Genomic DNA, 26,532 nt, shown 5'->3' with positions numbered 1-26,532 from the left:
TCTCGGCTGCCTATGATATCGGCAAGCGGAGCAGTGCAGATAACCGTGACGGGGTGCTCTTGAAAATATGGCTTCAATTTCTTGGCAGTAAAGTGTACGCCGTAACACATCTTCTGTTAGTGGGGGTAGTTTTGCTTGGAAGCCGACAGTACTTCACTCAAATAATATACTGGTCTCTGGACCGGAAGAACCTTGCCGTCTTCCTTGTGTTCGACCACCATGACCGTGCCGACCACCCGACTGGTGGCGGCGATGTAGAGGAGCATGGGCTGCTTATCAGTCGGCGCGGCCAGGACAGGCGGCATGGTCAACATCTTCTTGAGCTGGACAAAAGCCTCATCTGCCTTATCATTCCACTCGAAATGAGTGGTTTTCTTCAAGAGCTAGTACAGGGGAAGGGCCTTCTCGCCCAGCCGACTGATGAAGCGGCTGATGGATGCCAAGCAACCGGTAAATTTTTGGACATCTCACAGTCGGGTGGGTACTTCCATCCTCTCGATGGCTTTGATCTTGGCCAGGTTGCACTGAATGCCGCGTTTAGAGACCAGGAAGCCAAGGAGCTAGCCGGCTGGTACTCCGAACACGCATTTCTCTGGGTTGAGCTTGATCTGAAACTGGTGTAGATTTTCAAAGGTCTCCTTGAGATCTTCCAATAGGGTACCGCGCTTCTCCGTCTTCACCACAATATCGTCCACATAGACGTGGGCGTTCCTGCCGAGTTGCTTGAGGAGGCACTTCTTCATGCAACGTTGAAAGGTGGCGCCGGCATTCCTCAAGCCGAACGTCATCATCAGGTAACAAAAGGCTCCGAATGGTGTGATGAAGGCGGTCTTCAGGCGGTCTGCGGGGTTCAACTTGATTTGATGATAACCTGAGTAGGAATCCAACAAGCTCAGCAGCTCGCATCCGGCTGTGGAGTCTATCACGTGATCAATCCATGGCAAGGCAAACGGATCTTCGGGGCAGGCTTTATTGAGACTGGTGTAATCAATACACATACGCCACTTGTTGTTCTACTTTAGTACAAGGACTGGGTTGGCAAGCCATTCTAGGAAGAAAACTTCCATAATGAAGCCGGCCGCCAACAGGCAGGCGATCTCTTCTCCAACAATTCTCCTCTTCTCTTCTGACAGTCGGCGGAGGGGCTGTCTGACTGGTTTGGCATCTGCTCTTACATGTAGCTTGTGCTCGGAGAAATCCGTCGGAACACTCGGCATGTCTTTAGGGGACCATGCAAAGATGTCCCGATTCTCACGGAGGAAGTCGACGAGCTTGCTTTCCTATTTGCTGTCATGGTTTGTACCTATGACAGCGTACCTCTCCGGGTGCTCAGGGTCCAATGGGATCTTCTTTGTCTCTTTGGCCGGCTTGAACGAGCCCTGGGTCTCTGACTCTTGGGCTTCTGGGGACATGTTCGGCTGCTTGCCGACCATGGCCACCACCCGGTCCAGGAGCTTCTTCTCGGCCGCAATCACGAGGGACTCAGCCAGCTGGCTGCTGGCTATAGTGCAGGCGGCTGACTTCTCATAGTCACCACTGATTGTGATAATGCCATTAGTTCCTAGCATCTTCATCTTGAGGTAGGCATAATGTGGCACCGCCATGGATTTGGCTAGAGCCGTTCGTCCTAGGAGCACGTGGAAAGGGCTCTCCAGGTCAACCACCTCATACCAAATGGCTTCGTGGCGGAAATGATCCTTGTCTCCGAAGAGGACATCTATCTTGATCTTGCCTATTGGTGAGCAGGACAAGCCGGGCACAATGCCATGAAACACAGTCCGACTGGGCAGCAACTGCTTCTCTTTGATCTTCAGGTTCTCCATGGTATCCCGGTAAAGGATGTTGATACTGCTGCCACCATCTATCAGGATTTGGGAGAAACGAGCAGCTCGCCTTTCAGTTGCAAGGGTAGCATCCAAAACCAGGGCATAGGAACCAGGGAGGGCATTACTTCTGGGTGGTCGGCCCGGCTCCAGCTGATGGGCCTTTCAGACCAATGCATGAACTATGGAGTAGTGGAAGAAACTGCATTTACTTCACGGTGTTGTTGGCGCCGGCTGTGCTTATCACTGGCCATACTGGTGAAGACAACATAAGCGCCATGTTCTTAAGGATAATCATCTTGGACTTGGCCGACTGCTAGACGGGCATCCGATTGCTAAGGAGGTGCAGCCGGCGGGCCAGCAGGCGGAGGAGGCAGTCCTTCTCCCTTGGTGATGTGGACAAGCCAGTGACACTTCCGGGTCGTGTGGTTGGACGGCTTCGCGCCGCTGTGGAACTTGCAGGGGGCATCGAGAGTCTGCTCGAAGGAGAAGGCGGGCAACCAATTCAACTTGCCGCCTTTCTGACTCTTGGGGGGTGGCTGCCCTTCGGGTTGTTGATCTTCAACAGTCACCACCTGCCGGCTGGTGGAAGACGGCTGAGGGGCTTTGCACTTGTTATCGTTCGGCTACTGGCGCCGACTGTTGTCTCCAGCTGGTGTTTGAGGAGCCGGGGGAGCACCTTCCCAGAAGTGTCCACCTGGAGCTCCGACTTCATGGAGGAGTCGGCCGTGGTGTATTTATCTGCTATGATCAGCAGCTCGTCGAGGGTCGCTGACTCATCGCAGAGGAGCCGGTGCTTGAGTAGGGTGCCCTCTCGGCACCCGGCGGAGAAATACTCGATAGCTTGGACCTCATGCACTCCTTCACAGGAGTTGCGCAGTTCTGCCCACCGCGTCAGGTAATCGCGGGTGGACTCATTGGGGCCTTGGACACGCAGCGAGAGCTGGCGAGGCTTGGGAGGCCGCTTGTAGGTGCTGGTGAAGTTCCGGATAAACACCTTGGTGAAGTCTACCCTGCTGTTAACGCTGTACGGCTTGAGGCTGTTCAGCCATGTCCGAGCTGTGCCCTGGAGCATGAGCGGGACGTACTTCACGGCAACGCGCTTGTTGCTGTTTGCTATGCTGACTGCTATGGAATAGTCCACCAGCCAATCTTCCAGCTTCATGGAGCCGTTGTACTTGGGCGTGTCTCTCGGGAGTGAGAACCCCTTGGGAAAAGGATCGTCATGGATGCAGGGGCCAAAACAAGGCAGACCCATTGAGGGAGTCCTGGATTAGGGGGTGTTCGGGTAGCCGGACTATACCTTCAGCCGAACTCCAGGACTATGAAGATACAAGATTGAAGACTCCGTCCCGTGTCCGGATGGGACTTTCCTTGGCGTGGAAGGCAATCTTGGCGATGCGGATATTCAAGATCTCCTACCATTGTAACCGACTTTGTGTAACCCTAACCCTCTCCGGTGTCTATATAAACCGAAGGGTTTTAGTCCGTAGGACAACTTCATCATACAACAATCATACCATAGGCTAGCTTCTTGGGTTTAGCCTCCTTGATCTCGTGGTAGATCTACTCTTGTACTACCCATATCATCAATATTAATCAAGCAGGACGTAGGGTTTTACCTCCATCAAGAGGGCCCAAACCTGGGTAAAAGATTGTGTCCCTTGTCTCCTGTTACCATCCAGCCTAGACGCACAGTTCGGGACCCCCTACCCGAGATCCGCCGGTTTTGACACCGACATTGGTGCTTTCATTGAGAGTTCCTCTGTGTTGTCACTTTCAGGCTCGATGGCTTCTTCAATCATCAACCACGATGCAGTCCAGGGTGAGACTTTTCTCCCCGAACAGATCTTCGTCTTCGGCAGCTTCGCACTGCGGGCCAACTCGCTTGGTCACCTTGAGCAGATCGAAAGTTACGCCCCTGGCCATCAGGTCAGGTTTGGAAGCCTAAACTACACGGCTGACATCCGCGGGGACTTGATCTTCGACAGATTCGAGCCATAGCCAAGCGTGCCGCACTGTCTCGATGGGCATGATATAGCTCTACCACCGAACAGCGCCTTGGAGGCCGCACACGCATCGGTTCCGACCATTGATTCGAAGCCCACTGCGCCAATCGAGGATCAGCGGTTGGACGCTGACTCAGGGGCTGCGATCTCAGAGGCGATCGAGCCGAACTCCAGCCCCGCACTCCGCATGGCCCGTGACTCCGAGGAGCCGGATTCCTCTCCGAACTCTGAGCCCCCCGCGCCCCCGCCGATCGAATTCGATTGAGCGCCGATAATGGAGTTCACCGCCACGGGCATCTTTCAGCACTCGCCCTTCGGCGACATCCTGAATTCTCTAAAGTCTCTCTCTTTATCAGGAGAGCCCTGGCCGGACTACAGTCAGCAAGGTTGGGATACGGACGATGAAGAAATTCAAAACCCACCCACCACCCACTTCGTAGCCACTGTCGACTACTTAACCGACATGCTTGACTTCGACTCCGAAGACATCGACGGCATGGACGATGATGCAGGAGACGAACAAGAACCAGCACCCGTAAGGCGTTGGAAGGCCACCTCGTCATATGACATATATATGGTGGATACTCCAAAGGATGGAGATAGCGATGGAACAGCGGTGGACGGTACCTCTAAGAAATAGCCCAAGCGCTGGCGTCAGCGGCGCCGCTCTAAATCCTGCCAAAGCAAAAACGGTGATTCCGGCACGGGAGATAATACTACTCCAGATAGCGCCGAAGAACACCCCCTCCAGCAAAATTCGGCACAGGAGGACAGAGAAGCCAGCCCTCACGAGAGGGTGGCAGACCAAGAGGTTGAGGACGATAATTATACGCCTCCCTCCGAAGAGGAGGCAAGCCTCGACAACGACGAGTTCGTCGTGCCAGAGGATCTTGCCGAACAAGAGCATTTTAAATGCAGGCTCATGGACATGGCAAGCAGCCTCAAGAAAAAGCGGCAACAGCTTGGAGCTGATCAGGATTTGCTAGCTGACAGATGGACTGAAGTCCTTGAGGCCGAAGAGTATGAACTCGAACGCCCCTCCAAGAGTTACCCAAAGCGCAGGCTTCTACCCCGACTAGAGGAGGAAGCACCTACATCACCAGCGCATGACATGGCTGACCGGCCACCTCGTGGCCGCGACAGAGAGGCCTCTTGGCCCTCCACTCAAGCCATGCCCCGGCACCGCGTCAAGCATACTAAGGCATGGAAAATGCGCCCGACCTGCGTGACATCCTGGAGGACAAGGAAAGGCAAACAAGATCGATCTACGGATCGCACAGGCGCCCCATGGCACGTGACGGTGATCGTCACTCCGGACGCAATGAATCCGGCCGGGCCGAACTCAACAGACAAAGCTCCTTCGAGCTGCGTCGTGATATAACCCAATACAGAGGTGCCGCACACCCACTATGCTTCACAGATGAAGTAATGGATCATAAAATCCCTGAGGGCTTCAATGTTGGAAATATGCCCTAGAGGCAATAATAAATTAGTTATTACTATATTTCCTTGTTCATGATAATCGTCTATTATCCATGCTAGAATTGTATTGATAGGAAACTCAGATACATGTGTGGATACATAGACAACACCATGTCCCTAGTAAGCCTCTAGTTGACTAGCTCGTTGATTAATAGATGGTTACGGTTTCCTGACCATGGACATTGGATGTCATTGATAACGGGATCACATCATTAGGAGAATGATGTGATGGACAAGACCCAATCCTAAGCTTAGCTCAAAGATCGTGTAGTTCGTATGCTAAAGCTTTTCTAATGTCAAGTATCATTTCCTTAGACCATGAGATTGTGCAACTCCCGGATACCGCAGGAGTGCTTTGGGTGTGCCAAACGTCACAACATAACTGGGTGGCTATAAAGGTACACTACAGGTATCTCCGAAAGTGTCTGTTGGGTTGGCACGAATCGAGACTGGGATTTGTCACTCCGTGTAAACGGAGAGGTATCTCTGGGCCCACTCGGTAGGACATCATCATAATGTGCACAATGTGATCAAGGAGTTGATCACGGGATGATGTGTTACGGAACGAGTAAAGAGACTTGCCGGTAACGAGATTGAACAAGGTATCGGGATACCGACGATCGAATCTCGGGCAAGTGTCGTACCGATAGACAAAGGGAATTGTATACGGGATTGATTAAGTCCTTGACATCGTGGTTCATCCGATGAGATCATCGTGGAACATGTGGGAGCCAACATGGGTATCCAGATCCCGCTGTTGGTTATTGACCGGAGAGTCATCTCGGTCATGTCTACATGTCTCCCGAACCCGTAGGGTCTACACACTTAAGGTTCGGTGACGCTAGGGTTATAGAGATATTAGTATGCGGTAACCCAAAAGTTGTTCGGAGTCCCGGATGAGATCCCGGACGTCACGAGGAGTTCCGGAATGGTCCGGAGGTAAAGAATTATATATAGGAAGTGCTATTTCGGCCATCGGGACAAGTTTCGGGGTCACCGGTATTGTACCGAGACCACCGGAAGGGTCCCGGTGGTCCACCGGGTGGGGCCACCTACCCCGGGGGGCCACATGGGCTGTAGGGGGTGCGCCTTGGCCTATATGGGCCAAGGGCACCAGCCCCAAGAGGCCCATGCGCCAAGAGAAGAGGAAAAGGGGAGAGTCCTAAAAGGGGAAGGCACCTTCGAGGTGCCTTGGGGAGGATGGACTCCTCCCCCCCTTGGCCGCACCCTTCCTTGGAGGAAGGGGCAAGGCTGCACCCTTCCGCTCTCCCTTGGCCCTATATATATAGTGGGGGGAAGGGAGGGCAACCACATCTAAGCCCTGGCGCCTCCCTCTCCCTCCCATGACACATCTCCCTCCTCCCGCAGCGCTTGGCGAAGCCCTGTTGGAATCCCGCTACTTCCACCACCACGCCGTCGTGCTGCTGGATCTCCATCAACCTCTCCTTCCCCCTTGCTGGATCAAGAAGGAGGAGACGTCGCTGCTCCGTACGTGTGTTGAATGCGGAGGTGTCGTCCGTTCGGCGCTAGGATCATCGGTGATTTGGATCACGACGAGTACGACTCCATCAACCCCGTTCTCTTCAACGCTTCCACGCGCGATCTACAAGGGTACGTAGATCCACTCCTCCCTCGTTGCTAGATGACTCCATAGATTGATCTTGGTGACACGTAGAAATTTTTTGAATTATTGCTACGTTCCCCAACATTCAAACCCATAAACATCGAATCGTACGATGGCACAACAGATCCTGCGGTATGGATCGAGGATTATCTCCTTCATATCCACATGGCCCGCGGCAATGATCTACAAGCCATCAAATACCTCCCACTCAAACTTAAGGGACCGGCCCGGCATTGGCTTAACATCTTGCCAGCAAACTCAATCGGTTCTTGGGAGGACCTGGAAGCCGCATTCCTTGACAACTTCTAGGGCACTTATGTGCGACCACCGGATGTCGATGACCTAAGCCACATAATTCAGCAGCCAAAAGAATCGGCCAGGCAATTCTGGACACGGTTCCTAACAAAGAAAAACCAGATAGTCGACTGTCCGGACGCAGAGGCCTTAGCGGCCTTCAAGCATAATATCCGTGACGAGTGGCTGGCCCGGCACCTGGGACAGGAAAAGCCGAAATCTATGGCAGCCCTCACGACACTCATGACCCGCTTTTGCGCGGGAGAAGACAGTTGGCTAGCTCGTAGTAACAACTTAACCAAGAACACTGGTAATTCGAATACCAAGGACAAAAGTGACAGGTCACGTCGGAACAAGCAAAAGCGCCGCGTTAACAGCGACAGCAACGAGGATATGGCAGTTAATGCCGGATTCCGAGGCTACAAATCCGGTCAACGGAAACAGCCATTCAAAACAAAAACTTAGGGCCCGTCCAGTTTGGACCGAATACTCGACCGCTTGTGCCAGATATATGGCACCCTCGAAAAGCCAGCCAATCACACCAACAGGGATTGTTGGGTGTTCAAGCAGGCAGGTAAGTTAAGAGCCGAAAACAAAGACAAGGGGCTGCATAGCGACGACGAGGAGGAGCCCAGGCCGCCGAACAACAGTGGACAGAAGGGATTTCCCTCGCAAGTGCAGACGGTGAACATGATATACGCAACCCACATCCCCAAGAGGGAGCGGAGGCGTGCGTTACGGGACGTATATGCGATGGAGCCGGTCGCCCCAAAGTTCAACCCATGGTCCTCCTGCCGGATCACCTTTGATCGAAGGGACCACCCCACTAGCATCCGTCACGGTGGCTTCGCCGCATTGGTTCTAGACCCAATCATTGACGGATTTCATCTCACAAGAGTCCTCATGGACGGCGGCAGCAGCCTGAACCTGCTTTACCAGGATACAGTGCGAAAGATGGGCATAGATCCCTCGAGGATCAAGCCCACCAAAACAACCTTTAAAGGCGTCATACCAGGTGTAGAAGCCAACTGTACAGGCTCAGTTACACTGGAAGTGGTCTTCGGATCTCCGGATAACTTCCGAAGCGAGGAGTTAATCTTCGACATAGTCCCGTTCCGTAGTGGCTATCACGCACTGCTCGGGCGAACCGCATTCGCAAAATTCAACGTGGTACCGCACTATGCATACCTCAAGCTCAAGATGCCAGGCCCTAGAGGAGTAATCACGGTCAATGGGAACACTGAACGCTCCCTCCGAACGGAGGAGCACACGGCAGCGCTCGTAGCAGAAGTACAAAGCAGCCTCTCTAGGCAGTTCTCCAGTTCGGCCTTCAAAAAGCCGGACACTGTCAAGCGCGCCCGGAGTACCCTACAACAAGACCGCCTGGAATGTTCCGAGCTAGCGTAGCAATGCGGCCCCAACCCTAGCCCTCGCAATATAGTGAAACCAGCGCTTCGCGTACATAACTACGCTCTTGAAATACCATGGGCACAGGGGAAGGGGCACTATCAAGAAACGCCCGAAATACAGCTTAAACCGCACCAGGGGTTGCCGGATTCCTTCTTTTTTTTCTTACTCTCAGGACTCCATACTTCAGACGACCCGTTCGGCAATTCAACTGCCACACAAACGATGCAAGATCCAGGGAAGCAGACAAGCCACGTCGCATCATGGAACTCCCAGGTGGTCTCTATTGCGAGCAGTATACCTGTTTTTAATACAATTCCGCGGCCTACCCCTTGCCAGGACATGTTAAATAGTCCAATTTATTTTGCTTATCGCACTATTTGTATCGTTCCGCTTTCATAGCAGCCTTTCTATAAAGAATGCATAGCTTTTTGTCTATTTTTTGCATTACCCTCTTTTTATATATATGTTTATTAATAACATGCTGCATCCGTACACTGTGGTACGGCAAAATACACCAGGGGCTTCAGTACCCATCAATATGGCATGAGAAGTCCATCCACTTTCACAAGTGCGGCACCCCGAACTTATAGCACTATATGCATCGGCTCCGAATAATGATTTGGGTCAATAGTTGGGTTTGCCCGGCTCCTATGTTTTGGTGCCTTACGTTCCACTATATTGGCTATGGTAGCACTAGGAGAACCACTGCGATTGTGCCCCAGTTGAGCTGGGCCGAGCACCTCAGTGGAGAAAGCTAAAACTGACTATCGTGATGAGGCGAGAGACCAGTCGCTGTTTGAGAGCTTTTCGAGTCCTTAAAGGCTTATGCCGCTTCGAGCGAAGAACTGGCTTTGTCCGGCCAAGGCATGGATAGCGCCCCGAACTCAGTCTTCCGAATACTAGGGGCTTTGCCGAAATTTAAAATTATAGAGTTCTTTGGCTAAGTGAGAGTGTTTAAGCATTATAGTCTGATTGCCTTGTTCGTTGTGCTGACCGCCTCCCTCGACAGACCCAATCATGGGAAAAAGAGCGCTCAGGTTTATCCCGAACACCCCAGCACTAGTGGCATGGGGGCAGAAGCCGATGACTGGCCATCTCTCAATTTTTTGATAAACGGCCGCAGAGAAAGTAATATTTTAAATTCAAGCATTGCTTAGCGCATATGAACAAGTTTTCAGCGCACAGGATAACACGAGCGAGTTCATTCAAAAATTACATCCTTGGTACATTCATCCGCCACAGTGCGGGCACCAGCAAGAACATCCTTGTAATAGTTCTTGGGCTTGCGATGCTCCTTCCCCGGCGGCGACCCGTCCTTCACATGCTTCTCACTGTCCAGCTTACCCCAGTGCACCTTTGCACGGGCACGGGCCCTACGGGCACCTTCGATGCAGACAGAGCGCTTGATGACCTCGAGCCTTGGACAAGCCTCCATCAGCCGCCGCACCAGTCCGAAGTAGCTCCCAGGCAGGGCCTCTCGAGGCCACAGTCGAACTATGAAGCCCTTCAGGGCCTGTTCGGCCACCTTGTGGAGCTCGACCATCTGCTTCAGCTGGTCGCCCAAGGGCACAGGGTGTCCGGCCTCAGCTTACTGAGACCAGAACACCTTCTCCGTCGAGCTGCCTTCCTTGGCTCGGTAGAATGCGGCGGCATCGGATACGCTGCGGGGAAGATCTGCGAATGCCCCTGGAGAGCTCCGGATTCGGGTAAGTAACAAGTAGTTTACTTTTATATGTCTGCTTTGCATATAGAATGCCTTACCCGCCGCTATCTTTTTCACCGCACCCAATTCCTAGAGGGCCTTCTGGGCTTCGGCCTTGGCAGATTTGGCAGTTTTAAGGGCCGCAGCAAGCTCGGACGCTCGCGTCTTCGAGTCGAGCTCCAAACTCTCATGTTTTTGCATGAGAACCTGAAGCTCTTGCCGCACCTTGCCGACCTGCGCCTCAAATTTCTCCCGCTCGGCGCGCTCCGTGGCCGCTTTCTTCTCGGCCTCGGACAGCGCCTGCTTGAGGGTCGCCACCTCAGTTGTGGCCCCTACAATAAGCAGTATACTCCTGTCATTTTTTGCAATTGCGCCTTCCTATAGGCATTTTTTCTATAAGGTATCTCTTACCTTCTTTCTCCTCGAGCTGCCGTTTGGCAAGGCCGAGCTCTTGCTCGGTCCGCTCGAGGCCCTGCTTCAGGGCACCCACCTCCGCAGTCAGTGCGACGGTGGCCAGCAGCGAAGCCTGCATACGTATATTGACTCCTTTTTAGTTAGACTCCTATGATATTTAATAGATCCTCTATTCGGCTTTTCTTTCCGAACGCCAAACAGAGCATCAGGGGCTACTGTCTATACGGTAATATTTTTACATATTTTTACTTACCTCGAAGCCTGTTAGAAAGCTAGCACAAGCTTCATTCATTCCGCTTTTGGCGGACCGAACCTTCTGGACCACCGTACTCATGATGGCACGGTGCTCCTCGTCGATGGAGGCGCCCTTAAGCTCCTCCAGCAAATTGTCCGGCGCTTCCGGTTGGATGGAGGACGCCGGCTCAGTAGGCTTGCTCCTCTTGGCAGGAGTTCGCCTACCGTGGTCCGGAACCGTTGATGATTCCCGCGCAGTGTCCGGCTTAAAGCCGGACTTGGAGGCCAGGGGGGTCTTGTCCCCTTCACTCCTGGAGTCCGGGAGGTCGCCTCGCGGCTCCTCCTGGACCACCTCCTCTCGCCCTGGAGCTTGTCGCGACGCCACTTCGGCGTCATCCGCAGCACAGGGGGAAGCAGCTGGCGGAACTGAATTCACGTCCGATGAATCCAGGGAGCCGCTCGATGACTCGTCGAGCCCGTCCTTGGGCGGACTGCATGATTATATCCGACGTTAGGGAAAGCTGTGCAACAAAGGGAATATCACGAGTTACTCTGGTATCTGAACACTTACGATCTCGCCGGACGCTTGGCCCTGTCTAGCCACTCCTCTTCGTCCTCGTCGGCGTCGGGGACGTAGTCCGACGGAGGGGTTTTCCTCTTCTTGGACCCCTCGGCTTCCCCTACTGGGGCGGCCTTCCTCTTCTCTCCTCCCCCCGCTGGAGGGGGAGAGGTTTCTTCTTCCTCCTCCTCGTTTTCACGGGAGGAGTGCGTCTCGGACTCGTCGGACGACGAGTCCGACACCACGATATGCCGGGAACTCTTTCGAGTCCCCGTGGCCTTCTTCTTCTTGGCCTTCTTCTCCGGCACCACATAAGGTGCCAGAACTAGCAGCTTCTCTAGGAGAGCAGGGGCTGGGTCTTCGGGCAAGGGAGCCGGACAATTAATCTGTCTGGACTTCTCCCACCAATCCTGTCAAAGGTGAGGGAGTTTAGATCCCGCATAGAGTCAAACTATGAAAAAACTTAACATCCTGTAAAGGATGGAAATATCTTACCTCGCCAACAGGACGCTGTGAGCTGAATCCGCGGTCTTCGGAGGCGGATGTGGGAGCCTCGGTGCCTTTGGTTAGCCCCCTCCGGACATCTTCGTATGTCATGTCGAAGAGCCTGCTCAGAGTGCGGTGCTGCTCAGGCAAGTGGATGGTCTACGCCGAGATATTGAGGATGAAGTTCGGGGTCAGATCGTGGAAATCTAGGCCATAGTAGAACATGAGCCCGCGGACAAATGGATGGAGAGGAAAACCCAGTCCGCGGAGGAAGTGGGGAAGAAATACTACCCTCTCATGGGGCCTTGGGGTGGGGAGAAGCTGCCCCTCCTCAGGAAGCCGGTGCGCGATGTCTTTGGACAAGTATCCGGCCTTCCTTAACCTTTTGACATGGCCCTCCGTGACGGAGGAGACCATCCACTTGCCTCCCGCTCCGGACATTGTTGGAGAGGGTTGAGGTAGGAAGTGCGGGCTTGGGCGCTGGAGCTCCGGTACGCAGAAGATGGATAGGCAAAGGAGGAACAAGGCGTAGGTAAAAAGGTGGATCCTTATCCCCTTATATGGGCGGATGCGACTATGCGTCCCCACCAGCCTAGTAAAACTCGCTTGCCTCCCAAGCGCCGTGATAAGTGGCGCGGTTGGGTTACCCACGTACGTATTAACGAGAATCCCGTAAACAAAGGGGACACGATCTCTGCTTTGACAAGACGTGCCAAGGAAACCGCCTCGCAAAACACGTTGAGGTGGAGAAGTGAAAACGATTCGAATAAAGGCTTGGCCGTAGTGTGATGTCACGCTGCGGAATACGGCAGCAAATTAGATTGGTGTTAATATTACTCTCTCTATGGCAATACGTGGAAGTTTATTTTGCAGAGCCGGACACTACTCTTGGTGTTTAAAAAACTTTTATGAAGAATTTGGAGGAGGAACCCGCCTTGCAATGCCGAAGACAATCTGCGCGCCAGACTCGTCTTCATCGAAGCCTGGTTCAGGGGCTACTGAGGGAGTCCTGGATTAGGGGGTGTTCGGGTAGCCGGACTATACCTTCAGCCAAACTCTAGGACTATGAAGATACAAGATTGAAGACTCTGTCCCGTGTCCGGATGGGACTTTCCTTGGCGTGGAAGGCAAGCCTGGCGATGCGGATATTCAAGATCTCCTACCATTGTAACCAACTTTGTCTAACCCTAACCCTCTCCGGTGTCTATATAAACCGGAGGGTTTTAGTCCGTAGGACAACTTCATCATACAACGATCATACCATAGGCTAGCTTCTAGCGTTTAGCCTCCTTGCTCTCGTGGTAGATCTACTCTTGTACTACCCATATCATCAATATTAATCAAGCAGGACATAGGGTTTTACCTCCATCAAGAGGGCCTGAACCTGGGTAAAACATTGTGTCCCTTGTCTCCTGTTACCATCTGGCGTAGACGCACAGTTCGGGACCCCCTACCCGAGATCCGCCGGTTTTGACACCGACACCCATCGCGTCTTCTTCTTCTGGCGCCAGGGATCGAGCCAACCGGTCAATCCGGTGGCGGGCGTCGTTCTCGCCAACTCCTTCTCGATGGCCTAGCCGGTCGCCAAAAGTCGGATGGTTAACAGGCGGCAGGGAGGCGCGCCTCTCCCTTTGAGGAGGCGGCGGCCATGGATCATCGTCCCGTGGTTCGACTGCTCGAGGGCGGCCGTCTTGGTCGCGCTCGATGGTAATGCGAGTCCGGCTGTGACTGGCAGCCGACTCCTTGTCTCGTCTGTCACGGGTGCCGCCAGTCAGTGTCCCAGAGGTCGCTCCATGCTCTTGGCAAGGGGGTGGGTTCTCAACCCGTTGGTGAAGCTCTTCAGCGCGATAGCTGGCTTCTTGCTGGGCAGTAGCCGCATCAACAAGTTGTTGAACTCACTCCGTCATATAGCGACGCTCGTCACCCTCCAGGTGGTACATCTAATCTGTCGCCGCTTGGGCGGCGCGTATGTTCTCCATGGGCGTGGCGTAGACCGGGCAGTCCACTCCAAACATGCTCGCGATGGCTCCGCCTCGCTGCCTGACCGTGCCGGCTCGGCTGGGCCCAGCAGCAGTCGGTGTGCCGCCGACAGCGCGACCGACCTTGTGCTAGAAGACTTTGGAGAGGCGACACATGGTAGCCAACTTATTGGCGTTCTCCACAAGCGAGACGCAGCAGGCTTCCAGCGTCTCGGTGTCCGCATCCGCAGTAATGGGCGTGGACAGATCCTGCATTGCCTCCTGCAATGGGTCCTGGCCAGCTCCTCCGGAGCCCCCATTGTGGCTGATGATAAGTACCTCTGTGACAGTGCTGCCGCCGTTCTCCGCGCGTGGGAGCAGATCGTCGATTAACACCACGTTGGTGGGGAAAGCATCGAGGGAGGCCGTGTCGAAGTCGACAAGCATCGGGGATGGTGGAGCCGATCGACTCCAAGTCAAAGGCCAGCTCATTGGCGATGTGGAGCTGACCGAGGAGGTTGATGAGGCGGCTCTCGAGGCCGTCGGTGCCTGCGTCGGACACCAGCTCGTCGGAAAGGCGAACCTCACCAACAAGGTCGGCGAGGTAGCTCCCTGCTCATGCGACCTCCGCGCCGTGCAGCACGTCGGTGCAAACTCTGTCCGGCATGCTGGGCTAGCTACGCTCGCTAGGGAGGAAGAGGGTTCCCATCTAGAACAGATCTCTGGATGATGGTGCACCTAGCCCCACGGTGGGCGCCAAATGTCGGGAGTGTCGTGCGACATATGCCAAAGGATGGCTTATCATGGAGGGGGCTAATAAGACGTCACCGGTGCCAGGAAAGGGGATGAGGCGAAGACATGCACGCCGGTGAATCTTACCCAGGTTCGGGGCTCTCTTGGGAGATAACAGCCCTAGTACTGCTCTGCGGGGTCTCCGCATGATCACTAACTCAACAAGAGAGGCTAGAAGATGCTCCTTGAGTTGTTTCTCTAGAGGAGGAAGAAGAACATGGCCAGCCCTAGCTCCTTCTCTCTATGTGTGTGTTTCTCTAAGAATCTGAACCCTTTGCCTGGGTGCCCTGAGGGGTTTATATAGGCCTACCCCCAGGGGTACAATGGTAATCCGGCCGGGTGTAGGCCCAGTCCGTCACTGTCTCTTGTGGCCGGCTTCTCCACTGGCAGCTGGGGCCCGCCGACTGGTGGGCCCCGTCGGCTGTCTTGTACTTGGCCGACAGGCCACGCCCACCGCTTGCGGGCCTGGCTGGTGGCTCATCACTATAGCCGTGCTTCTAATGATCCTTGCTTTGTCGGGGGAGGCATGGCTACAGTCCTGCCGCCTGGTGGTCATTTATTGTAGCCATTCCCTATTCCTCCCGGCTGATGGTGCACAAACTCATAAGAAGGGGAGGGCCGCCTGGTGGGAGCCGGCCTCCCCCCGAGCTAGCCGACCAAGCTTGCCGCCTTTTGGCTTTCCAAAGACGGTAGGGCCCCGCCACCTGCGGGCCGTATCGAAAGTCCGTCGTGAGAGCTGGGCCCCTTCTGTCTTGGGTGATGTCATGGGCGAAGGGGCTACAGTGTCGCGCCATGCGGGAGATCACCAACCGGTACGGCGCACTGTAGCCATGACCCGCCCTGGATTCGAGGGTGGAAGGCTTCTCTATAGCCATGCATCGTCTCATCGCATTCATGGTGGCTCAGACTTTGAGGGTGTTTGGGGCCGCCTGCTAGAAGCCAGCCCCTCTGGGGGCTGCCTGCGAGGAGCCAGCCCCTCTCGCAGCTGGTCGCTTGGACCAGCCGGCCACAAGAAGGCGGCGATCAATCTCTGAGGCTGGAGGGGCGCAGTCAGCCCCGATGTCTTCAAATGTCATGGGGGCGGATGAGATACCCATGGCCAATAACTCCGACACCACAGTTCATAAGGTGTTGTCTCAACGTATTTCGATGGTGCCCTATTTAACGTGAATGCAGCCGTCTCTAAAGCATAACCCCAAAACGATAGTGGTAAATCAGTAAGAGACATCATAGATCGCACCATATCTAATAAAGTGCAGTTACGACATTCGCACACACCATTACGCTGTGGTGTTCCAGGTGGCGTGAGTTGCGAAACTATTCTGAATTGTTTTTTATGAAGGCCAAACTCGTAACTCAAATATTCTCCTCCACGATCAGATCGTAGAAACTTAATTTTCTTGTTACGATGATTTTCCACTTCACTCTGAAATTCTTTTAACTCTTGAAATGTTTCAGACTTATGTTTCATCAAGTACCCATATCTGCTCAAATCATCTGTGAAGGTCGGAAAATAATGATACCCGCCGCGAGCATCAACACTCATCGGACTGCATACATCAGTATGTATTATTTCCAATAAGTCCGTTGCTCGCTCCATTGTTCTGGAGAACAGAGTCTTAGTCATCTTGCCCATGAGGCATGGTTCGCAAGCATCAAGTGATTCCAAAAGCCCATCAACATGGAGTTTCTTCACGCGCTTTACACCAACATGACCTATATGGTAGTGCCACAAATAAGTTGCACTATCATTATTAAACTTATATATTTTGGCTTCAATACGATGAACATGTGTATCACCACTATCAAGATTTACTAAAAATAGACCACTCATCAAGGGTGCATGACCATCCAAGATATTATTCATATAAATAGAACAACCATTATTCTCTGATTTAAATGAATAACCGTCTCGCATCAATCAAGATCCAGATATAATGTTCATGCTTAACGCTGGCACCAAATAACAATTATTCAGGTCTAAAACTAATCCCCAAGGTAGATGTAGAGGTAGCGTGCCGACGGCGATCACACCGACTTTGGAACCATTTCCAATGCGCATCGTCACCTCGTCCTTAGCCAATCTTTGTATAATGCATAGCCCCTATCTCGAGTTGCACATATTAGCAACAGAACCAGTATCAAATACTCAGGTGCTACTTCGAGCATTAGTAAGGTACACATCAATAACATGTATATCAGATATACCTTTCACTTTGCCATCCTTCTTCTCCGCCAAATACTTGGGGCAGTTCCGCTTCCAGTGACCAGTCCCTATGCAGTAGAAGCACTCAGTCTCAGGCTTAGGTCCAGACTTGGGCTTCTTCACTTGTGTAGCATATTGCTTGTCGTTCTTCTTGAAGTTTCCCTTGTTCCCTTTACCCTTTTTCTTGAAACTGGTGGTCTTGTTGACCATCAACACTTGATGCTCCTTCTTGATTTCTACCTCCGCGGCCTTTAGCATTGTGAAGTGCTCGAGAATAGGCTTATCCATCCCTTGCATATTATAGTTCATCACGAATCTCTTGTAGCTTGGTGGCAGTGATTGAAGAACTATGTCAATGACACTATCAACCGGAAGGTTAACTCCCAGCTGAGTCAAGTGATTATGGTACCCAGACATTCTGAGTATATGTTCACTGACAGAACTATTCTCCTCCATTTTGCAGCTATAGAACTTATTGGAGACTTCATATCTCTCAATCCGGGCATATGCTTGAAATATTAACTTCAACTCCTGGAACATCTCATATGCTCCATGACGTTCCAAACGTCGTTGAAGTCCCGGTTCTAAGCCGTAAAGCATGGCAGCCTGAACTATCGAGTAGTCATCAGCTTTACTCTACCAGGTGATCATAACATCTGGAGTTGCTCCTGTAGTGGGTTTGGCACCTAGTGGTGCTTCCAGGATGTAATTTCTTCTGTGCTGCAGTGAGGATAATCCTCAAGTTATGGACCCAATCCGTGTAATTGCTACAATCATCTCTAGGAATGTATTAAAATTCAATGGAACAACAGCACGTGCCATTTATCTACAACAACATAGACATGCAAAATACTATCGGGTACTAAGTTCATGATAAATTAAGGTTCAATTAATCATATTACTTAAGAACTCCCACTTAGATAGGCATCCCTCTAATCATCTAAGTGATCACGTGATCCATATCAACTAAACCATGTCCGATCATCACGTGAGATGGAGTAGTTTTCAATGGTGAACATCACTATGTTGATCATATCTTGTTGTGGTGGGCGCACGGCAGATGCCAAGGGATGGCTAAAGATAGGAGGAGGCTCAAGGGCACTGGTGGGCTCTAGAGGCGAGGTTGGCATGAGCGAGCGCGGGATGCAAGACATACCCAGGTTCGGGGCTCTCCGGGGAGATAACACCACTAGTCCTGCCGAGTGTAACTGATGTGTATCAGTACAGAGTTGCTCCTAGAGCTGTATGGAGGAAGAAGGTAGGAAGGAAGGCCAAGGCTTAGGCTTCTCCCTCTCCTTCGCCGTGGCAAGCTATGTGTGTTTGAGTGAGTGAGTGATCGCGTGTGTCCCTCCATGCATGAGGGCTCCTGAGGGGTTTTATAGGTCAACCCCCAGAGGTATAATGGTAATGTTACAAGGCCGTGGGGCTGGGTTGTCATTGTTTGGGAAACCGGTGCTGGGACCCGCCGGGGGTCAGGGCTCGCCGGGTTCTTCGGGCGCGGGGCCCACCGGGTATGGGGGCACTGTTGGCCGTCTTGTCGATCGTCAGGGAGTGGCCGGGTTGAGTCGGCTACAGTGGCGCTCCGTCAGGTCGCTGCTTGCTGGCGTCATTGGTGACGATGGTTGCACTGTTGCCACGCTGGCCCTTGTCAGCGAGTAGGTGGGGCACTGTTGCCATGCCCCGGCTGACCAAAGGCATGGGCGGGGCACTATTGCCTTGGTCATTGGTAGATGGAGACTCGTCCCATCGTACGGCTGGGATGGGACTGGAGCTGACCTGTGGCCGGGTTGAGGAACGCGCCAAGGGTGGAGCTGGCTTGTTGGAGAAGTCTTGATGTGCCGGGTTCAGCTTGTCTTGAGCTGGTTGTTGGGGCCGAGTTGAGGAGTCCGGCCGGGTTGAGGAGTTTGACCAGGTCGAGGGGCTTGAGGGGCGTTGTTGGCCCCGTTATTTTTTTTGAAAAGGATCCGGGTTCCGTTTCCTACCTAGGGTTCATCCCCCCGACCGTAGTCCCCAAAGCTGTGAATGTCCACAATCTTCGGATGGGAGGGCCTTCGCAGTTTCCCCCCTCCTCGAGGAGGTGAATTTTGCGGCCGCCAGGTCCGGCAACACCCACTGCGTGCCAGATTCCGGAAGCCGGATCGCGGCACCCCGGTAGGGGCAGGAAACCGAAGAGTCTGCCGAATCTTGGGGCAATCTTTTGGACTTCGCACGGGTGCCACATGGCGCCCGGAAGCCGGAGGGGCCTGACAGGCCACGTGCGCGACAGGACAGGGCGACGCACTGGCGCCCATGGCCACGAGCCCTCGGCCTACACGCATGAATTTATTGCGACGTCCGCGGGCTGGTTGCCATTCTCGATGCAGTTATTGCTCGCGTACGTGCGCAGTTATTGCGGGGAAGTGGGAGGGGTGAGCGCAAACGATCCCACTTCCCCATGTTTCAAATCATGTGTTATAAATTGGGAGAGGCGAGCGGCAGAAGTCATTCTCGATCGTGCTCCCCTGCTTTCTTCTTCCTTCCTCTGCTTCTTGCGACCGCCGCGCACTGCGACGCCCGTTGCTTCGAGCAGAGCTTCGTCGTCATCATCTTCCTTCTTTCTTCTGCACCTTTGTCGCTGGCGCTACCGTCGGGCTCGTGGATGGGCTCGACCATCACCCTTGATGACATCGCCTATCTTCGCACCACTAGGCGCCTGCCAGGGGAGACGAAGGTCACCGCGTGCCTGCCGCAGGGCAAGCGGGAGCCGCGGCCCGAGGGCATGGAGTGCGTGGTCTTCTTCCCGCACTTCAAGCGCGGGTTCAGGCTTCCCGCGATCACCTTCTTCCGCGACTTTCTGGAGTTCTTTGGGCTCCAACCCCATCATCTTGGCGCCGGCGCCATAGTGCAGCTTTAGGGCTTCGTCCCCCTCTGCGAGGGGTACCTGGGGGTCGAGCCTTCAATCGACCTTTGGGTGCGCTTCTTCTCCTTGAAGCAGCAGGGGCCGAGGGCCGGGGAGATGTCCGAGTGCGGGGCTGCCGTCATCTCCAAGCGGTCGGGCGCTAACTGCTTGATGATGCTGCTGGAGGATTCTGCCTAGAAGTGGTAGAATTCCTTCTTCTACGTCCGCAACCTCGGCGCGGACCGCATCAACTTGCCGCCCTTCTTCAACTCGCTGCCGAGGGAGAAGCAGAACTGGGGGTACTACCCCAAGCATCCGTCGTAGGAGGTGCTCAACTTGTCGGTGATGAAGGACCGAGAAGGGCTCACCGGCACTGACCTCATCACCGCTTTCATCGTTCGCTGAATGCTGCCGCTGCAGCAGTGCAGCCACCTCATCGGCGAGATGATCGGGCTTCAGGACCCCAACCGCATGGCGAACTTGCGGCTGGGGGCGGACCAGGTTGCGCACCGGGTCAACGACATCTCCTACGCCAACCTGCGGGAGGACTGGGAGTTCGGGAAGCCCCTATACGGCCACGCGAACCCGGCACCGATGGTGAGTCGTTGGTCTTCGTACTTTGCTGCCGCCCATCTTCTTATTCCCCCTGACACGACACGGGAGGTGCTTCTGAACGCCATCTGGCATCCTTACGACCGGGCTTGGACGGAGGTGGCGCGCGCTGCCTTGGAGGAGCCTGAGGCCCACGGCGAAGGCGAGGGGGCGACCGCCGACGCGGGCGCAGGGCACCAATCAGGTAAGTTTGTCTTCATTTCTTGAGTTGCTGGGCGCGCAATGGTTCTAGCGATGCTGACGCGAGCCGTTGATGCAGTGGTGCCGGGAAGAGGAGGTGCGGTGCGGCCGGAGCCAGATCATCCCGGGGGTACCGGCGGCGACCCGGCCACACGGGAAGGACAATGTCGCGCCACGGGCCCCGTCCGTGAAGCGCGTGGCAAACCATGCTGGGGCGCGAAGCTGTCCGCCAAGAGGAGGCGCTGCGCTCTGCAGGAGAGGGCGGCAAGGCCCACCGTTTCGGTGGTGCCGGGGTGAGTTCCTTTCTTGCTTGAACTGAGTGGCCGAGTGGCTCTGCTTAGGTCTTGCGTATTTACTCTATCTTGTGTTTCAGGTCACCGATCTCGTTGGCGCTGGCGGCGGCGGATGCTGCGTCCAATGAGGGCGTCGCGTTCCGGAGGAGCCGGTCCGGCACCGTCAACCGAGACGAGGAGGAGGAGGCGGAGGCGGCGGATCCGGACCTTGGCCTAGACCTGGCCGATCCCGAAGGCCAGGCCTGGTGGGACCAGAACAGGGCCGTGGCGGAGCTGGAGGCGGCGTCGACCCAGGCCTGGGTCAATGCCGCATCGATGTGGGCGCGCATCGGCGAAGAGCTGGGGTGGCCAGAGATGCCGGCGGGGACAGTGACGGCAGCGACGGTCTTTGTCCCGGCATCAGGGGGAGATCGGGCTGAGACGGCCACGCGGGCATGATGGACCTCGACCAGGAGGTCGTGGCGGTTGAGGACGACACCTCGCCGCGGACCGACATGGTCGAGCGGGCGGGGGCCAGCAGAGGCGGCGGCGGCACCGTCTTGGAGGGGGCGCCTCAGGAACCGACAGGGTGAGGCACCGCTGGTGGTGGAGCCGCAGGCCACCCCGGCCATCGAACCGGCGATGGCGCCGGAAAGGGTGCCGGAGAAGGCGCCGGCCACAGGGGAGGCGTCCAGTGGAGAGCGCGCCCTGATGCTCAGGCCATGGGGTCGCTGGGCCGTCGGGTCGGAGCCGACGCGGAGCGGGACTAGCAAGGTCTTCTTCTGTCCTCTGACCCAGGAGGAGGCAGCGAAGGCCGCCGTGACCCGGCACCTATGAGGGCGAATGGACCAGATCCAGGCCTTCGCCCAGGCTGAGGTGGAGCAGGCGCGGGAGCTAGAGCGCGCCGTGTCCGTAAGTTTTTTCTTGCTTTCTGCCTTTATTTCTCTATTGCTTCTTCTTCGTGGGAGCACGCTACGCACCCACTGGGTGTAGCCCCTGAGATTCGGGCCAACAGTGTAGCAGTTGGGTCGAATCTTAAAATAGTACTTTGTTTCTGAATCTTCCTTCTGCAGCCGAGGTGCTGTCTTGGAGGACCCGGCTGATTCGAGGCGGCCTTCATTACGACCGGCTCATTGCCAACACCGGCCGGCTTGGGGCCAAGGTGGCGAGGGCGAGGGCGGAGGTGATGGGAGCCCGGCGGGCGCTCGAAGAAGCCAGCCGGCTGCGGGAGCAGCTGGAGGGCGACAAGGGTCGTCTTGAGGCCGAGGTGGGAGACCTCAAGGCGGAAGCCGCCAAGGTTGTGGAGGCGCAGCGGGCCCTTGCCAAGGCAGACTAGCAACTCGGCAAGCTGGCCGACGACAAGGGTCAGCTCCAGGCCGAGGTGGGGCGCCTGAAGGCACTGGTGGCCGCGGTAGAGGAGACCCGTCAGGGGGAAACCCGTCGCCCCGAGGTTATCGAGAAGACATCCGAGGCCAAGGACGCCAAGCTGAAGGCGGCCCTTGCCAAGGTCACCGAGCTGGAGAAGTCATTGCAGGAGCGCGACCGCACCCTTGCCCTGGAGCAGCGCGGTACGTTACTCGAAGCACAGCACCCGGAAGAGTCCTTCTCTAGTAAGTGCTTTTCTTGGATTCTGCCGGGCTGGGACCCCGGCTTCTTGTCCTTGGTGGCTTTCTTATGACTTGCTTTTCTTTTTGACAGGGGCCTTCCCAGAGACGCACCAGCTAGCGGAGGAGGCGGTCCGCTTTCAGCATGACACGCAGGGGGTCGTTGGCTCCGGGACTGAGCAGGTGGCCTGGACCTTCCCGGAGATCGTGACCGCCGCCGAGGCTCATTTGCATGTCTTGGGTGATCAAATGGGGCGGCTTTCTCAGGCCGGCGAGGCGATGACGGTGGCTCTCTGGCCGGGTTCTGTCGCGTCGAACAGCTTTACGCGGCTGGCACGGTGGTTGGAGGCGGGGCCAGATTGGCTCCATGACTGGCGCATTTCCACCGCTCGTGCTGGCACCGAGATGGCGCTCAAGTACGCGATGTCTTGGCATGTGGACCTCTCGCTGGACGCATTGATGGGCCCGTGAGCCGGCTCTGAGAGCCAGCTGCAGGCGGAGGCCGGTCGGATTGTTGCACGGGCCAGCTACATCACTGGGTTCGCCTTCCATGACGAGTTCCGGCCGGAGCGGGCGGAAGATGGCGGAGTCGTGCCTGTTGACGACTATGGCCTACTTCTGGACGACCCGGAGGGTAGCTCCGAGGAGATGGACGTCTACCGCGATGCGGACATGGAGGAGGGAGACACCGGCACCTCGGCGAACCCGGAGGCCACCGAGGGAGATGCCTGAGGCCGCATGTTTTTAACTGAGTAAATTTCTGTTAGGTAGCAGGTCCACCCACCCACTTGGGGTATCCGGGTGTAATGAATTCTGGCCTTGGGGCCTGCTTAAATTTGAACTCATGATGTATAAATTTCGTGGTTGTTTGCGCTTTTGCCTTTTGTCTTTGAGCCGTTTTCTTGCAATTTTCCCCTCTCGGGCTCCCCCTGCGAGTCTGACGGCCGAGGCTACGGTCCATGACCAGGAGTTTGGCCTTCGAGGGGAGCGCGCAGTACTTAGGCTGTCGAAACATTGAGCTTGAGCGAAACACCCACTGGGCCGGCTGGCGGCGATCCGGCGAAGCCGATCGGCGAGCAGCCAGTCGTGCCGTAATTTTAAAGTGGCGGGGCCGGGTTGATCAACCTGGCGGTATGTATGGATTTTGTGGATGCTTGTGCTTTTGCTCATAGTCTGTTGAGCCATATTCTTGCGACTTTCCCCTCTTGGGCTTTCCCCCCGTGAGTCTGACGGCCGAGTCTCTGGTCCGTGACAGGGGGTTCGGCCTTTGAGAGGAGCGCGCAGTACCTAGGTGTTCGAAACGTTTGAGTGCGAGCGAAACACCCATTGGGCCAGCTGGCGGCAACCCGGCGAAGCCGGTTGGCGAGCAGCCGGTCATGCGGTAACTTAAAGTGGCATAGCCGGGTTGGGTAACCCGGCGGTCCTTGACTTAGTGTTCATGGCGTGCTGGTGCTCTGGCCTTGCGCACTTGCCGGCCGACAGCCAAAGCCGGTTCTGTGGCTTAGGGAAAAGCGGGTGGCCGCAGCGATCCCAACGTGCCAGGAACCGCCAAGTAAGGCGGCGGGAAGTGACCAAGCCTGCCACCCCCCGAGCTCCCGGGTCGAGTGAGTCGGACCGGTGGCCGTGTTTGATGAAGAGGTAAATAATGCATAAATGCGGGAGACACAGTAGCTTGGATGGAAAGGGCAGCCAACGAGCGTCGTTCGGGGACCCCATAGTTTTCAGATGATTACAACAGGCAGCGATACATACGTGCACATGGCTAACTGAAAAACGGGCGGAGGAGTTCCGCGTTCCATGGCTGGGTTGTTTGTTCGCCGGCAGTGCCTCTCTTGCACTTGTTTGACTTGCGGGCATTGAGGAGGTAGTAGGCATTGTGATCGCACAAGGCCTTGCTGATGATGAAGGGGCCCTCCCACGGGGAGGATAGCTTGTCCTGGCTGGCTTGCTGTTGGACGAGCCGGAGGACGAGGTCTCCCTCTCGGAATGGGAGGGGTTTGATCTTCTTGTTGTGGTAGTGCCTCAGGCCTTGCTGATAAATGGCTGAGCGGCTGAGCGCTAGGAGATGTGCTTCTTCGAGCATGTCGACACCATCTTCACAAACTTCTTTGGCTTCGGCTTCGGTGTACATCATGATGCACGGCGAGTCGAACTCGACATCGGTCGGGATGACGGCTTCCGCTCCGTAGACGAGGAAGAACGGGGTGAACCCGGTTGAACAGTTTGGCGTTGTTCGAAGACTCCAGAGGACGGCTGGCAGCTCGTCGAGCCAGTTGCCGGGTGAACGGATGAGCGGCTCGATGAGGCGTGGCTTGATGCCGGATAGGATGAGGCCGTTGGCCCGCTCGACCTGGCTGTTGGACTGCGGGTGTGCAACGGAAGCCAGGTCGAGGCGGATGCCGGAGACGGAGCAGTACTGCGCGAGCGCGCCCTTGGCAAAGTTGGTGCCATTGTCCATGATGATGCTATTTGGCATGCTGTAGTGCACCGTGATGTCCTTGATGAATCGGACGGCCGTTGGCCCATCCAGTTTCTTGATTGGCCTTGCTTCGATCCATTTGGTGAACTTGTCCACCACCACCAGCAAATGCGTCATGCCGCCTCGAGCGGTCTTGAAGGGCCCCACCATGTCGAGTCCCCAGACCGCGAAGGGCCAGGCGATCGGGATGGTCCGGAGTGCCGACGCTGGCTGGTGGCTACGCTTGCTGAAGCGCTGGCATCCCTCGCACTTGAGGACGAGCGACTCCGCGTCTTCAAGGGTCGTGGCCAGTCGAAACCATGGCGGAAAGCCTTGGCCACCAGGGACCGCGAGGTGGCGTGGTGCCCGCACTCACCCTGATGTATGTCGAGGAGGATCTCAATGCCCTTGTCTTGCTTGACGCAGCGCTGGAACACGCCGGTGGAGCTGCGTTTGACGAGCTCGTTGTTGATGATGCTGTACGCCGACGCCCAACGCTGCACTTGCCGGGCTTCGGTCTTGTCCATGGGGAGGACCCCATTCTCCAGAAACTCCGAGATGGGTAGGGCCCATGATGGTGCCGTCACCATGGTGAAGACGGACACCATGGCGGGTTCTGGGACGGCAGCCCCCGAGCCTGGTTCAGCAGCCCCCGGGTTGGGAACGACGGCGGCCGGGTCAACGGCTGCAGCCCTCGGGTTGGGTTGAGCAGTCCCCGGGCCAGGTTGAGGCACGGCCAGGGCGTCCGGGACGTAGATGGACTCGGAGTCTGGAGACGGCTTGACGGACGGCTTGTGCAGGTGCTTGAGGGAGACGCTGACGGGATGGATTGCCGGGACGAGGCGATCTTAGAGAGCATGTCGGCCGCCTCATTTTCCATGCGCATGACGTGGAGGAACTCGCAGCCGACGAAGAATCTGGACAGCTTCTAAACAAGGAAGCGGTAGCTCGCTATGTTGGGATCGTGGGCGTCCCATTCACTGAAGCATTGCTGCACCACCAGATCCGAGTCGCCATAACATAGGATGTGCCGGATGTCGATTTCCTTGGCAAGCCGGAGGCCATGCACAAGTGCTTCGTACTCGACAACGTTGTTGGATGCGGTGAAGTGGATCTGGAGCGTGTATTTGAGCCGGTCGCCCTTCGAGGAGGACAGCACAATGCTGACTCCTAGGCCGAGACGCATCTTCGAGCCGTCGAAATGCATGCGCAAGTGCGTTGAGTCCGGCGGCGGCAGGTACTGGGTCTCGGTCCAGTCGACGAGGAAGTCGGCCAGAGCTTGGGACTTGATCTTAGTGCAGGGCTCGTAGAGGATGGTGTGGCCGGCTAGCTCGGGCGCCCACTTGCTGACCCGGCCAGAGGCATCCCGGCACCCGATGATCTCGCCGAGAGGGGCCGTGCTGACCACGGTGATAACGTGCTCTTAGAAGTACCGCTTCAATTTCTTGGCGGTGAAGTACACGCCGTAATACATCTTCTGGTAGTGCGGGTAGTTCTGCTTGGAGGTAGAGAGCACCTCGCTCAGGTAGTAGACG

At 55.6% G+C, this 26,532-nt stretch overlaps 1 protein-coding gene across 1 annotated transcript; it reads right to left on the bottom strand.

Annotated features, from left to right (window-relative positions):
• Positions 1–24,301: 24,301 nt before the first annotated feature.
• On the bottom strand, positions 24,302–26,204 carry LOC147964850 (uncharacterized). The gene is made up of 3 exons (XM_087530186.1): positions 25,979–26,204; positions 25,374–25,844; positions 24,302–25,086 (listed from the first exon to the last, which is right to left on the bottom strand). Exons 1-3 carry the CDS (start codon positions 26,202–26,204, stop codon positions 24,302–24,304), a joined length of 1,482 nt encoding a protein of 493 aa, XP_087386312.1.
• Positions 26,205–26,532: the final 328 nt, after the last annotated feature.

This window comes from Triticum urartu, chromosome 6A (genome assembly GCF_056163025.1).
Source record: "Triticum urartu cultivar PI428250 chromosome 6A, HENAU_Tu73, whole genome shotgun sequence".
Taxonomy (NCBI): domain Eukaryota; kingdom Viridiplantae; phylum Streptophyta; class Magnoliopsida; order Poales; family Poaceae; genus Triticum; species Triticum urartu.
This window is presented reverse-complemented; position numbering and strand designations above follow the sequence as displayed.